At 42.0% G+C, this 15,251-nt stretch overlaps 2 protein-coding genes across 2 annotated transcripts; both read left to right on the top strand.

Annotated features, from left to right (window-relative positions):
* Nucleotides 1–52: 52 nt before the first annotated feature.
* LOC125556742 (medium-chain acyl-CoA ligase ACSF2, mitochondrial-like) lies at nt 53–7,789 on the top strand. Its single transcript, XM_048719711.1, has 3 exons — nt 53–1,353; nt 1,627–1,772; nt 6,285–7,789. The coding sequence occupies exons 1-3, from the start codon at nt 171–173 to the stop codon at nt 6,648–6,650; spliced, it is 1,695 nt and encodes a 564-aa protein (XP_048575668.1). The 5' UTR covers nt 53–170; the 3' UTR covers nt 6,651–7,789.
* Nucleotides 7,400–8,826, top strand: LOC125557291. Its single transcript, XM_048719713.1, has 2 exons — nt 7,400–7,644; nt 7,684–8,826. The coding sequence occupies exons 1-2, from the start codon at nt 7,400–7,402 to the stop codon at nt 8,507–8,509; spliced, it is 1,071 nt and encodes a 356-aa protein (XP_048575670.1). The 3' UTR covers nt 8,510–8,826.
* Nucleotides 8,827–15,251: the final 6,425 nt, after the last annotated feature.

Here is a 15,251-nt window from a genome sequence, read left to right on the forward strand (position 1 = left end):
ATGAATAAACGGATAAATGAATGAATAGATAAATATGAATAAATAAATGTCTCCCGAGCAGTCGCCATTAGTTTCTATCGGTAGTGTTGCGTGACTGTCACTTAGAACGGCTGCGCGGGAGACGTTGGCATTCTAAGCTTCTTATTTTAGCTTTCACCATTTTTTAGGTCATGCTGTCAAAGAAAATGAGCTATCTGCACCACCCCCACACCACCCCCATGGAACACAAGACCCTTTTTCAGCTCCTTGACCGCCACACCGCCGAATGTCCAAATAAGGAAGCACTGGTTTACCGAGATGAAAAAGGCAACCGGAAGTCACTTACCTTCAAAGAGTACAAAGATCAGTCCCAGGCTATCGCAGCCAGACTCTTGGAGCTAGGCGTGGGTCGAGGGGACATGGTGCTAGTCATGCTGCCCAGTGAGTTCGAATTTGCGATTGTCGAGATCGCTCTAGGGCGAATTGGCGCAATTTTTGTAGCAGTAGAATTCGATGCCCCTGAAGCTGTAACAATATTACAAGATCAAATTCACTGCATATTTTACTCCCATGAGAGCAAGGAAATGCAAGAAGTCGTAAGCGCTATTGTGGATCGAGATCACTTCAAGGCCGCGGTCTATGTCGGTCCCCACACTACCCCCCCAAACAAACCAAAAGTCTACAGCTATAGCGATCTCCTGGAAGCAAGCGAACCGTACGATCTCGCTGCCTTGTCCCAAGTAGAGGCAGAAGTTCAGTTTGATGACCCGTTTTTGATCATTCACACTTCCGGAAGCACAGGGAAACCAAAGCCTGCACTCTACACCCATCAGGGATTCGTCAATGGAGTGAAAATAATAAGCCTCGTCTTCAAGGCGACACGGGAATCCATCGTGTTTAGCGATGCTCCGCTGGACTGGATCTCGGGCGTCGGGTTTATGCTTGGTTTGGTTCCGTTCTGCGGTGCAACACTTGTCATGTTCCCGCCAAATCTTGCCGTACACGGCCACGTGACTGGTTATATTCTTCACATAGTCGAAGAGGAAAAATGCACCCATTCTTTTTTCTTGTCCTATTTTTTTGTCGACATGACGCTGTATTCAGAAATATCAAACGTGGACTTGAGCAGGCTGCGGTTCTGCCTTACTGGAGGACAGCTAATGGACAAGAATCTGATGAAGAAAGTCTTCGATATTGTGCCCGACCTTTGTATCTTATTTAGTTATGGCGCTACAGAGGCGTTTCTTGTCGCGAGGCAGCCGCTTACAAAGGATAATATTGACTCCGTCAACTATGCTGCTTTGGAATTAAACCCTGGGCTGGAGATTAAGGTGGTGGACAGTAATGAGAACGTCGTGCCTGTTGGAACACCAGGTAAGAAAGTCAGCTATTGCTGGAATGGAGTCATTTATAGAAGAAGGGGGTGTAAGGCGGTAGAGAGAAAATGTAAGAAGGAAGAAGGGTATTACTATATATTATATACTATATATATTTTTTTATATATATATTTACTTGGCAGAGATTTAATTTTCACTTGTATTCATAATATTAGAAATGACCACTTAGCTCAGTACTCAAGATTGATAGTATTTTATATTAAACTAGAGGTAAGCCATTGTAATTGGTGCACTTTTACCCTGACCGCAGGCGAGCTGTATGTGAGAGGGCTTTCACTGATGCACTCCGCGAACGCTCTGAAAATCGAAGGAGCGGACTACAGGGACTGCTTCACGGACACAAAGTGGTACCGGACAAACGACCGCTGCCTTCTCATGCCAGACGGCAAACTAAAGGTAAGTTATATACAGAGAAGCACCTAGGAACTTGAGTTTTGTCCAATTAAGAAAATATCAAAGCGGTCTAGCGGACACCTCAACCGACAAAAGGCAGAGTCTATTAGAATAATAAAGGTTGGTTCTCACTTAAGCGTAAGCGCAAACGCAAAACGCAATTTTTAATCTTCTTAATCTTCTAACTTTTTCGACCCACTTTTGCTCATAATGGCCTTCGAGTTCTGTCCAGTTCAAGGCAAAAAGAGACAGCTAGGATCATAACTAAAATTGGATGTTCAGTTTACCTCATTATTATGCAAAATGGCAGCCATAGCCGCGGCGAGAGAACCACGCAGAAAACGTTCTTCTGTCGGCCGAATAATACTCCTACCTATGATTTATTGCGTTTACTGTATGCTAGAGGAACCCGGACGCCTTGTTGTAAAAACGAATCAGTGCGATCGTGGCGAGAAAATATTCATTTCAAGATTTACGGCCAACGTCACTCAAAATTTCGCCCTCATGTGTGCCCGATCGATCTGAGAAAGTTGGGATTTTCGTTAGGTCCGGACGGTGTCAGCAAAAAAGGAAATACATCGGCAGAACCTACAATAGTTTTTCATCATTTTGATGCTTTGAACAAGCGAATACCTCGTGGGTACCCCATGGGTACCCAGCCATTTAGTTTTTGTTTACATTTTCGCAATTTACATGCTGTATCATGGAATCTCACGTCCAATACCTAAGAGCGTGTTTGAGGTAACTCGCATACATCAAAGTCGCAGAAGAAAGGTAGCCGACTAAAACAAGCGAGAAGCAGAGTTGTGGTAAACCTTTTTTGTCTTTTCTTTTCGTTTCGGTTGGGGTGCTACAGTAGCCGTTGCGAATAAAAATAATCGATGAAATTGAAAGGGACTGGCCTAGTGAGCACATGAGTAGGAGCTTATTTATATGGGATATTTTTTCAAGGGGTATGCTCTTGAGATACATGACAAGTGGAATTCTCTGCAGTTTTCTACAATAAATCATTGTATACCTATCTTATACCATGCTAGATGGCAACTTATTCTACGTAAATCCAGTGCATGATGCAAAGTTTGAGTGGATACTGCCAAATAAACAAAGCAATTTCTGCCGCATTCTCTTTGGCTTGGTATAAAGATACATGCCTACATTTAAAGACTTCTGTATGGAAAGGAATCAGAAGTTTAATGCTTATACATCAAACCCCTATTATCTTTTCTTTTATAAAGATGAAAAATGTTCATGTAAACTAAGTTGCACCCTTTAGTCAAGCGGACAGAATTTCTGTTTAAAAATAGAGAGTTCATGTGGGTGTAATTGACAATTGATCATTCAGTTATATTATTTTGTAATTTTCAAAACATTGTCAGGCTAAAATAGGATGCCTGATTTAATGTAATTTTCAAAACATTGTCAGGCTAAAATAGGATGGCTGATTTAATATCAAAAATATAATTTTTAATGTTCGAAAATGATCCTGTCTGTTGTCCTATATTTTCTGTAGGGCTTTCATGTCTCTATACCTCATTTCTAATGAACACACCCATACAGAGACAGATCCAGGGGTGGAAATGGAGGTGATTTTCTTCTGAAGACATTCTATAAGTTAACTGTCACCAAATTTTTCTCATATGTCTGCTTAATGCTTTGGAGTATTTGGAAAGGGGTTGTTGGGTTGGTTTGGTTGGAGATGATGGTGGCTAGTTTTAATTTCTGGTGCACACTTGCAAAGCACAGGGTCACATAATTCCCCGCTAGAATACACAAAGTAAATTAGTGGCACAAAATAATAGAAACAATGCAATCTCAGCATATTACATTCAAAATCATGATCATTTCTGCTGCTTTACCACACTTTTAGGCCAAAATACTCTCTCTCTCTCTGTCGCTTAAAATTTTTAATGTTTGAAAATGATTCTGTCTGTTGTCCTATATTTTCTGTAGGGCTTTCGTGTCTATACCGTATTTCTAATGAACACACCCATACAGAGACAGGTCCAGGGTTGGGAATGGGGGTGATTTTCTTCTGAAGACATCTGAAGCCATCATATAAGTTCACTGTCACAAAATTTTTCTCATACAGTATGTCTGCTTAATGGTGTCCAGTGGAGCACAATGACTGTGGTCACACAAGTAAACTTGCACCCAGAATAGGTTGTTCAAGTTTAAGCCCCCTCTCTCGCTTCTTTATTTTTTTTTTTTTTATTGTTTGATACATTTACTGTACGCCGTTGTATTTTGATCACACGTGAAACTATTGAGAAAATTAAGTAAAATCTATGTATAATCTCCGGCTTTATAGTAGACCCCTGGTATGAAGTAACTGCCTTGAAGAACATTTCAAAAAAACTTAAATACCTCGTAATTTTGATAGAAAAACAGAGGGGCAAAGTTAAAAGTTCTCTATTTAATTTTGTATCAAGTAAAACTTTTACACTAGTGTTTTAGTTGCTGTACTTAGCTTATTACAACGCATTAGCATCGAGTCGACGGTGATTCCCGAGTCTGTGTTCAGCGTTTAGTGAACTATAAGTGCGTGTTTTTCGATATTCAATGTGGCATATTATTTTCGGGGTGTCAAACAGCTTCAAAGAAACGGTTAGGCTGTATATTCGTACTCCCCTTCGCGCCGCCATTTTGTTTCAAGTGATAGCTTGGCATACAAATACCAAGGGGGAGAGGGTGGGTACTCTGCTGTGATTGGATATGGATTGTTTATGGCTCACATGAACTCTATACATAGAACTATAAAATTTACGTTTGAGTGGTCCACTAGTCAGGTAAATTTTTTGGATGTTTCACTTACTCTTAGGGATGGGTTAATATCTACAGATCTGTATAGTAAGCCTACTGATAAGCATCATAATCTTTTTCATACGTCCTGTCATCCGTCTGCTTGTAAGAAAGGCATTCCTTTTGGGCAGGCACTACTTATTCGTAGGATATGTTCGGAAGACTCTTCTTTCGAAAAGAGGGTATTAGAGTTACAAGGTTATTTAGTTGATAGGGGTTATGACAGCAGGTTTGTGGGGAGGGAAGTTGACCGGGTTAGACGTATTCCTAGGGACGACACATTGAAAGACAGGCGTAAAGGTAAAAATGATCGTGTACCTTTTGTAGTCACTTTTCATCCAGCTTTACCTAATTTACCTGGTATTCTTCGTAATTTACAGCCAGTTCTAGAATCTTCTAGTAGATGTAGGGGTGCTATTGGTAGGGTACCTATGGTGGCTTATAGGAAACCTAGGAGTTTAAAGGATATGTTGGTGCACTCCTCTCTTAAAGAGGATAGTACTCAGGTTAGAGGTTGTGGTAAGTGTGGCGGTAAAAGGTGTAGGGTGTGTAACTTTCTTAAGACAGGGCGGGAGTTTCGCAGTACAGTTACTAATAAGAAATATGTCATTAATTTTGACTTGGACTGTAACTCAGATTTTGTTGTTTATCTAACTACTTGCTCTTTGTGTAGCAAGCAATACGTAGGGTCTACTGTCAATAGTTATAGGAAGCGTTTTAATAATCATAAAAGTAGGTTAAATAAGCACCCTAGTTTACCGGTTAGTGAAAGAGTTAAGGATGACCTTATCTATCAACATTTTCATCGCGACAATCATTTAGGTCTTAATAATGTTATGGTACAACTTATAGATAAGTGTAACTCTGAGGCTCAGCTTAGGGAAAGGGAAGGCCAGTGGGCTTATCGGCTTAAGTCTATCTACCCGCGGGGTCTTAATAGTGATGACTTTTTTGTAGTAGGAACCCACGTAGAGATGTGTAAATTCTTTTTATCCATAGCGCGCGCTATTCTAGAAAATGCGCGTTTTTGTCAGTTGTAATGTTTTTGCGTCTCGCGCCACTATTCTGATGTAAATAAGCTTGTAACGATTCACCTTCTTCAGTCTGCCCTGAAGAAGTCTTATTAAAGACGAAAATTTGGCAGAGTCGATTTCCAGTTTTTGGTGTATTGTATTCATTGTTCTGGTACGAGATCGCGACAGTTTGGGCTTTTTGATTCCAATATATATATATATATATATCTTGGTTAAATATAAATATATACATATATATTAAGGGATATGGTTTAGTTAGGATTAGGTTAAGGGCTAAATTCAGTATAAGGTTAAAGTTTGAGGTTTAGGGTTAGGTTAAGGGTTAGGTTTGGGATTAGGTTAATGAGGGATTTGGTTTAGTTAGGATAAGGTTAAGGGTTAGGTTAAGGGCTAGGTTCAGAATTAGGTTAAGAGTTAAGGTTTAGGATTAGGTTAAGGGTTAAGGTTTACATAGCTGTCAACCTCGCGTTAGGAAAAATCTTGAGAAAATCCAGTGAATGTATCAGAAGTACCAAAATAGCTAATGCGGGAGAATTGAGTAAATGTATGGATATTTAAAAAAATAGACTTGAGAAAAGGTTCAAAATGTTAAGACTCCCGCCTTATGCGGGAGAGTTGACAGTTATATGGTTTAGGTCCATCGTGTGCCTCTGATTCTGATTTTATTCATGACTATCCTTAGATTCTTGGGAGAATCGATAACCTCATCAAATGCGCCACAGAATCCATTCAACCCTCCGAAGTTGAAACCGTCCTCTCCAAGCATCCCAAAGTTATCAGCGCCATCGCTGTTGGTGTACCAGACCAGCGGCTGTATGAGACCGTCTGCGCATGTGTAAAGCTCAGACTTGATAAAGGCGAGACCGAGGAGTCAGTAGTTGCTGAAATCGACGCCTGGTGCGCGGATAAGTTTATCGTTAGCACTAACGGTCTATCGTCACAACCTGTCCACTACGTTGTGATGGATCAGTTCCCTACTACAAGAACGGGTAAAACGGATAGAAAAACCTTGAGAAAAATGGCTATAGAAAAACTTGGTATCGCATGAGCATGGACGCAATTAGAGAGTGTCTAATAATTTCGGTGAGAACCTTTCAAGCGTGTATCGTTAACCTGCCGAGCTTGTATCGGGAACCTTAGTAGCGTTTATCGTGAACACTCTAAGCGTGTATCGTGAACCTTCTAAGCGTGTATCGTGAACCTTCTAGGCGTGTATTGTGAACCTTAGCGTGTTTCGTGAACCCTCCAAGCGTGTATCGTGAACCTTCCAGGCGTGTATCGTGAACCTTCTAAGCGTGTATCGTGAACCTTCCAGGCGTGGATCGTGACCCTTCCAAGCGTAAATCGTGAACTTTCCAAGCGTGTATCGGGACCCTCCAAGCGTGTATCGTGACCCTTCCAGGCGTGTATCGTGACCCTTTCAGGCGTGTATCGTGAACCTTGCAAGCGTGTATCGTGAACCTTGCAAGCGTGTATCGTGATCCAAAATATTCTCGCCGTAATCTCCCTAATCCCGATAACGATAATACGTCTTATATTACTCCCCAAGCCGCTCCTAATACTAACCCACCACTGGTTGCGACACCAGCGCCTCAGCGCCGACGCCGCCGTAGACGAAGACGACGTAAAAACAACTCCGTTGTTACTCTTGACCGCACATCGGTAATAAACATCTCCAGCACTTCTCTATCGCCCGACGAAACTTCTGTTCTTGCTCGCGGCCTTACCTTTTGCCCTACACCACGCAAAATCGACTGGTCTCAAGTCAACGCTGATATATATGATTTCAATCGTAGGATGCGACTAGCTGAATATTTCTTTAATGAAGACAAACCCAATGATAATGATATTCTCTCTTTTGACGGCTCATTTAACCCTTTCCGTAACAAAAGCACTTGGACTCCCTCCTCAGGCAGGGATAACTCACTCGACACCTTCCTTAATTCTGTCAAACTACAGATACAAAACTCTACACTTAACAAGACTCGCTCTAACATCACACCTGGTGAACGTAACGCTTTAACACAACTCAACCAAAGACAAGACATCATAATCAAACCCGCAGACAAAGGATCCGGCACAGTCGTAATGGACAAAGACTGGTATATTAATGAATGTAATAGACAACTTAATGACACTAAATTCTACACACAATTAGATGCCGACATTACTAATGACATACAAAAACGAGTCACAACTTACATCAACCGAATGCACACGGACGGAATAATTAATCAGGACACTAAATCCTACCTCACACCCAAAGACTCTAAATCTGGACGGTTTTACATACTCCCTAAAATACATAAACATGGTAATCCTGGACGCCCTATTATTTCCTCTAACTCCCACCCCACCGAACGCATCTCAGAATTTGTAGACTACTACCTCCAGCCATTAGTAAGTAAACTTCCATCATATGTTAAAGACACTAACCACTTCTTAAACATTTTATTAACACTCAGCAACCTACCAACAGACTCTCTCCTGGTCACACTCGACGTCTCTAGCCTCTATACTAATATTCCACATAATGATGGCATCAACGCTTGTCACCACTTCCTTCGCACATGTAACACTAACCCCATCCCTGCTGGCACTATTTGTGATTTAATCCGCATGATCCTCCAAATGAACAACTTCTCCTTTAATGACAAACACTACCTCCAGAAGCATGGCACCGCAATGGGCACACGCATGGCACCCTCTTTCGCCTGTCTCTTTCTTGGTCTATTTGAAACCAACGCTTTGCGTGACGCCCCGCTTTTCTCAAGAGACAAATCCTACGCGTTGCTAACATTTCCCGCATTGACGCCCTACGCCCTAATAATAACAACCACAAAAACTCCCGTCGCATCCCCTTTGTCACTACCTATAACGCTACACTACCTAACATCAACAACATAATCCGTAGAAACTACAACCTTCTACTCTCGTCTAAGCGATGCCATAAGGTTTTCACTGAGCCCCCTCTCGTCGCCTTTCGCCGCTCACCTAACCTCCGCGACATCCTCGTTAAAGCCAAGCTACCTTCCGACCGCTCTCCCACCAACCAACCCCCCGGTGCTTTCCGTTGCGAAAAAAAAAATGCCTAACCTGCCCCTATATTAGAACCGACGGCCTTACAAGCTACACATTTTTCTCAACAGGTGAAACACGACCTATAACCTCCCACATAACCTGCAATACTAAAAACGTGATTTATATGATTCAATGTAACCGCTGTAACCTTCAATATATTGGGGAAACTAAACGCAAATTAAAAGAACGCTTTAATGACCACCGCAGAACTGTAGACTCCCAATCTCGATCCATACCAACCCACGCCGCTGAACACTTCCTAAAACCTAACCACTCCGCTTCTGACATAGAGCTCATACCTATTGAAAAAATAAGAAATAACCGCGACTCCATCCGCAAAGCAAGAGAAGCCACACTGATAGCTCGCGCTGGCACTCTTGAACCCGGTGGCCTCAACCGGCGTGAAGAAACCGTTTAGCTACTTAGTAATCCACACCACCCTATTTACCATCTTCCATAAGTCACTCAATTACTATTTTTACCTTTTGTTAGTTAATCATCAATGAACTTTGTACTTTGTCACTCAATTACTATTTTTACCTTTTGTTAGTTAATCATCAATGAACTTTGTACATATACTAGCTATAACATGCCATTGTAACTCATTTATAACCTGAAGAAGGCAGGTATTGGCCTGCCGAAATATCGTTCTATAAAAACATAAATCTGCGTTGTTGTCGACTATTTCTTTTAAAGTTTTTTTTACAGAGCTCCCACATACCTAAGAAAAAGCTGTATACAAGAATAATATGGTAGCAAATATTGGTAACCCATCGACTCGAGTTTTCGTGACGCAATGTCCGTCCGTCCGTCCCTCCCCAAAAATCGTGCGTCCCAAGAAAGCATCGTATGACAACCAAACTTGGCAGGTGTCATGTATGTGTCGAGGGATGTGCAAAACTGTGGTCACGTGATTTGTGACGTCGTTGATGACGTCACTAAAAGCAAAACTATTCATATCTCATTAACGAAACATCATATCACAACCAATCTTGGTATGTGTCATGAAGGTGCCAGGGGGGTGCACCAATATGGTTACACGATTGTGACGTCATCAATGATGACACTAGAATAAAAAATATGCTGACATCATTATTCCATTAACCCTTTCACTCCTGGGTACTTTCGAGCAAAATTGTAAAACAAAATACAGACTGAAAACAGAAACCTCCCCCCCCTATCTCAAGTCCAACACTACCAGTTAAGCTAAGCTACCGCTGACCCAAGACGGTATGCCTTGAAGTTTAGAACAATGCACTGCAGTGCCTTTTCCTTCTAGCGACGGCACTGCTACAGCCTGTTGCTTACAACATTTGCTTGTAATTTGCTCTCCAATTACAGCTTTTTTACATCTGGAGAGTGCCTTAGGACATCATAAAGTCTATTGGGGCATAATAAATGCTATGCTTATGGATGATTGCGCGCTGAGGTTGATTCAATGGGAGGTTGAGGTTGATTCAATGGGATGATAAAGGAATTTTCTGGTGAATGGCCTCATACTCTCCAATGTTGAGGTTGATTCAATGGGAGGTTGAGGTTGATTCAATGGGATGATAAAGGAATTTTCTAGTGAATGGCCTCATACTCTCCAATGTTGAGGTTGATTCAATGGGAGGTTGAGGTTGATTCAATGGAATGATAAAGGAATTTTCTAGTGAATGGCCTCATGCTTTCCAATGTTGAGGTTGATTCAATGGGATGATAAAGGAATTTTCTAGTGAATGGCCTCATACTCTCCAATGTTAAGGTTGATTCAATGGGAGGTTGAGGTTGATTCAATGGAATGATAAAGGAATTTTCTAGTGAATGGCCTCATACTCTCCAATGTTGAGGTTGATTCAATGGGATGATAAAGGAATTTTCTAGTGAATGGCCTCATACTTTCCAATGTGGAATACCTCTGCTACCCAACCTTTTTCAAAGGATTGTTTTCAGGCTCCTTGGATCCTTGGACCTGGAAATATTTTGTTTGGCTTTGGGGTTATGATTATGGGGGAGGAGTTTGCCCGCCTCTCTGTCAAGGTGTTTCCAAGATTCCCATGATGCAGTGCAGACATTCAATTTAGCCTAAACATGGAGACTCGTTTCTAATGGAGGTTTTAGCATTGGCTATTGTGGCTGATGGCTGCAAAATGGGACCTGACGGACAGCAATAAAGGTATCTATTTGCGACTTGATCTGTGTTTGCTTGTCTCTATTTGTAGTTCGGAATTTTGTGTTTTTGGTAATAAATGTTTCTGAGTTTAAGCGTTTGTTTGCGAGTGGGTCAGAAATCAAGGTTGATATTTTGGATCAATTATATTACACTGCTTGGATGCGCTTTTGAAGATCGTGTATGCCTTGGAGGAATCTATGAGTATCCGGGTCTGGTGATGTTTAGTTTGCATTTCTGACGTTTTTCAGTTGGGCCTATATTTTACGGGCGTCTGGGGACGTTATAGTAATGGAAGTGTTAAAGAAACATCGTGTGACAACCAAACGCGGTAGGTGTCATGTTGGTCTCAAGGGGGTGCACCAGTATGGTCACGTGAATATTACGTCATCAATGCGAAAATAAGCAAAGATTTGATCGTTTGGAGATCCGCTTTTTGGCAATGTCTAAAATCTATATATTAGCTTTTTTGTTGTTGTTGTTCTGGGAGAGTGTCTTAATTTTTTATCCCCTTTTTGGGGGACGGCCTTAAGATTGGGGAAGCTCGAAAATTTTGAACCAGAAAAAGATCCAACTTATCATCCCTCCCTTCTCCCCCCCCCCCCCCCCCCCCGATAAACAATGACCTTTTCATCAGGAATGATTAATGCACCACAAGTTTACCATTGTTGATGGGGCAGTGCTGGTTCGTTTAACTGGACACGCCAGGCAGTGACTGGAAATAGGGAGAGTTCAACAAACTTTGGGAAGAGTATGATCCGAGCAAGAAGTGATCTATCTTTTGTCAAATTCTTATAGCCATTTGTGAGGGAGGCAGAGCTACCGTATTATAGGAAATTAACGTTGGTAGATATTAAAACGTGTATCAAATGTACGCGTATCAAATTAACGGGAATTTTTTTGACAACTTGTGTCAAAAAAAATTAACGCGAATTTGGGCCTAATGTATTCAAATATACTTAATTAACGCGGATCATGAAATGCTTTTATTTTGTAATTTGCTGCTCGAAAATATTCCATTTACGAAATACTATTATCATCAAGCATGCAAGCTTTTACGGATAGAGAGAACAACGACCGAATTAAAAAAAATACCTAACGTGATCAAAAAAGACAACTAAACATATGGAACTCTTTATTAATAAACAGAGTATTGTTTTAAAATTCGTTGAATTTTGTATTCGATCGTTTATAAAATTCATAACGTTTTCTAGATTAATGTTTAACTTGATTATTGTATTACAAATTAACAATAAACTTAATTAGAATATATTTAATTAACGCGATTTTTTTAATTTCGCGTTAATTAAATGGAACGTTAATTTCCTATAATAAGGTATGTAGAAAGGGTTAAGGCTGAATTGTTTACATTGTGTTAACATGCTATGAAAGTTCACGATACACGCTTGGAAGGTTCACGATACACGCTTGGAAGGTTCACGATACACGCTTGGAAGGTTCACGATACACGATTGGAAGGTTCACGATACACACTTGGAAGGTTCACGATACACACTTGGAAGGTTCGGGATACACACTTGGAAGGTTCGGGATACACGCTTGGAAGGTTCACGATACACGCTTGGAAGGTTCACGATACACGCTTGGAAGGTTCACGATACACGCTTGGAAGGTTCACGATACACGATTGGAAGGTTCACGATACACACTTGGAAGGTTCGGGATACACACTTGGAAGGTTCGGGATACACGCTTGGAAGGTTCACGATACACGCTTGGAAGGTTCGGGATACACGCTTGGAAGGTTCGGGATACACACTTGGAAGGTTCGGGATACACACTTGGAAGGTTCGGGATACACGCTTAGAAGGTTCACGATTCACGCTTGGAAGGTTCACGATACACGCTTGGAAGGTTCACGATACACGCTTGGAAGGTTCACGATACACGCTTGGAAGGTTCACGATACACGATTGGAAGGTTCACGATACACACTTGGAAGGTTCGGGATACACACTTGGAAGGTTCGGGATACACGCTTGGAAGGTTCACGATACACGCTTGGAAGGTTCGGGATACACGCTTGGAAGGTTCGGGATACACACTTGGAAGGTTCGGGATACACACTTGGAAGGTTCGGGATACACGCTTAGAAGGTTCACGATTCACGCTTGGAAGGTTCACGATACACGCTTGAAAGGTTCATGATACACCCTTGGAAGGTTTACGATACACGCTTGGACGGTTTACGATACACTTTTGGAAGGTTCAATATACAGGTTCACGGATACGGACTCATTATACATTTATTCGCCGTATGCAAGTTTCAATATCGAATTATTTCTCGTTCACCCTTCGCTTAATATATTTTGTAACGTGTTATTGGTATTTCATTCATTAATCACTACTATTCTTGTGTTTTATGTTCGTCTCAATTCGTCTATTCTGATGAGTTTCTTGAGCTTATATCGCCCCATGACAGGTAATCCGGAATCCGGAATCCATGAAAAAATGAGATATGGGATCCGGAATCCACACACTAGGATCCGGAATCCAGAACCCTATTGGAGAACCTGTCATGGGGCGACTTATAGCTTCGTGAAAGACTTGCACTACTTTCTGGCGCCTGTTCAGAACACATCCTCGAGCTGGCGCCGCTACCACAACAAAGATCCGACAGTGACGATTGTCAGCGTTGGGCAGTTAGCCTACCTGTAGGCTTTAGATGCTGTTTTCGGCGAGAAAAACCCTCGAAAACCCGAAATCGTAGCTCGTGGCCGCCATCTTGGATTCGAGTAGAGGCGCAGGGGGGTGTTGGTTGGGAGGACTTGCCTACAGGTAGGCTATTGGGCAATATGTGTTTGATGACTACGCCGATTTGTCTTGGACAGGTATGTTAAAGTTTTTTGTCACACTTCCTAAAATGTCGTGTTCTGTAGTCAGACATTATGGCAGCTGCCTTAGTAACTCGAGTGTTAGGGCCCTTTTTTCGTACACACCCTCGTTATTACTGCCAAAGCTAGCCTCACTCTAGCATCGTACAAACCCAACATTACTGACAAAGCTAGCCTCACTCTAGAATCGTACAAACCCAACATTACTGGCAAAGCTAGCCTCACTCAAGCCTCGTACAAACCCAACATTACTGGCAAAGATAGCCTTACTCTAGCATCGTACAAACCCAACATTACTGCCAAAGCTAGCCTTACTCTAGCATCGTACAAACCCAACATTACTGCCAAAGCTAGCCTCACTCTAGCATCGTACAAACCCAACATTACTGCCAAAGCTAGCCTCACTCTAGCCTCGTACAAACCCAACATTACTGGCAAAGATAGCCTCACTCTAGCATCGTACACACCCTCGTTATTACTGCCAAAGCTAGCCTTACTCTAGCATCGTACAAACCCAACATTACTGGCAAAGCTAGCCTCACTCTAGCATCGTACAAACCCAACATTACTGGCAAAGCTAGCCTCACTCAAGCCTCGTACAAACCCAACATTACTGGCAAAGATAGCCTCTCTAGTGTCGTACACACCCAACATTACTGACAAAGCTAGCCTCACTCTAGCATCGTACAAACCCAACATTACTGACAAAGCTAGCCTCACTCTAGCAATCGTACAAACCCAACATTACTGCCAAAGCTAGCCTCACCCTAGAATCGTATAAACCCAACATTACTGGCAAAGCTAGCCTCACTCAAGCCTCGTACAAACCCAACATTACTGGCAAAGCTAGCCTCACTCAAGCCTCGTACAAACCCAACATTACTGGCAAAGCTAGCCTCACTCAAGCCTCGTACAAACCCAACATTACTGGTAAAGCTAGCCTGACTCTAGCACGTACGGGCCCAACATTTTCCAAACAGCCTCGCGCGAACATTGTTGTGCTACGGTGTTGTAACATTTCTCACGTTTGCCAGTTGCATTCAGATGACAACCTCATTCGAAGAGAATACCCGTCCTTGTAGCCTGCCACCATAACCATTTACAAGTTTACTATGTAGCTACCAGGTGTTTTGGGCTCTTTAAAAAAGTAGACGGGGATATCATCCTATCTTTCAGGGTTTAAAAATCGACAAAATGCTGTACCTTAGGGGGTGCTCAATGATTCTTCCGATTCTGTTGTTGTACCCTTAGGGGATCTCACACGAAGGGATGACCTAATCCAATAACAGCAGGACTTTAAGAATAGATGTGCTCGATATCCGCACTAACAGCAAGAGAGCATGCTCTCTGGCTAACATTCAATACTGAAAATGTGTTCGTTTTTAGATCTCCAAGGCTTGGCAAATTTGCCTCGACCACAGCTAATGACCACGCCTTTGTACGCTCTGTTTCTAAGTTATTTTGCCATAGATTTATTACAGTTTTTTTTTCTGGCTACGGCCATAATTCCAAGGGGCGAACCATATGATATTTCACTTGGCTGATTCCCCCCCCCCAAAAA

The sequence above is a fragment of the Nematostella vectensis genome, chromosome 12 (assembly GCF_932526225.1).
Source record: "Nematostella vectensis chromosome 12, jaNemVect1.1, whole genome shotgun sequence".
NCBI lineage: Eukaryota > Metazoa > Cnidaria > Anthozoa > Actiniaria > Edwardsiidae > Nematostella > Nematostella vectensis.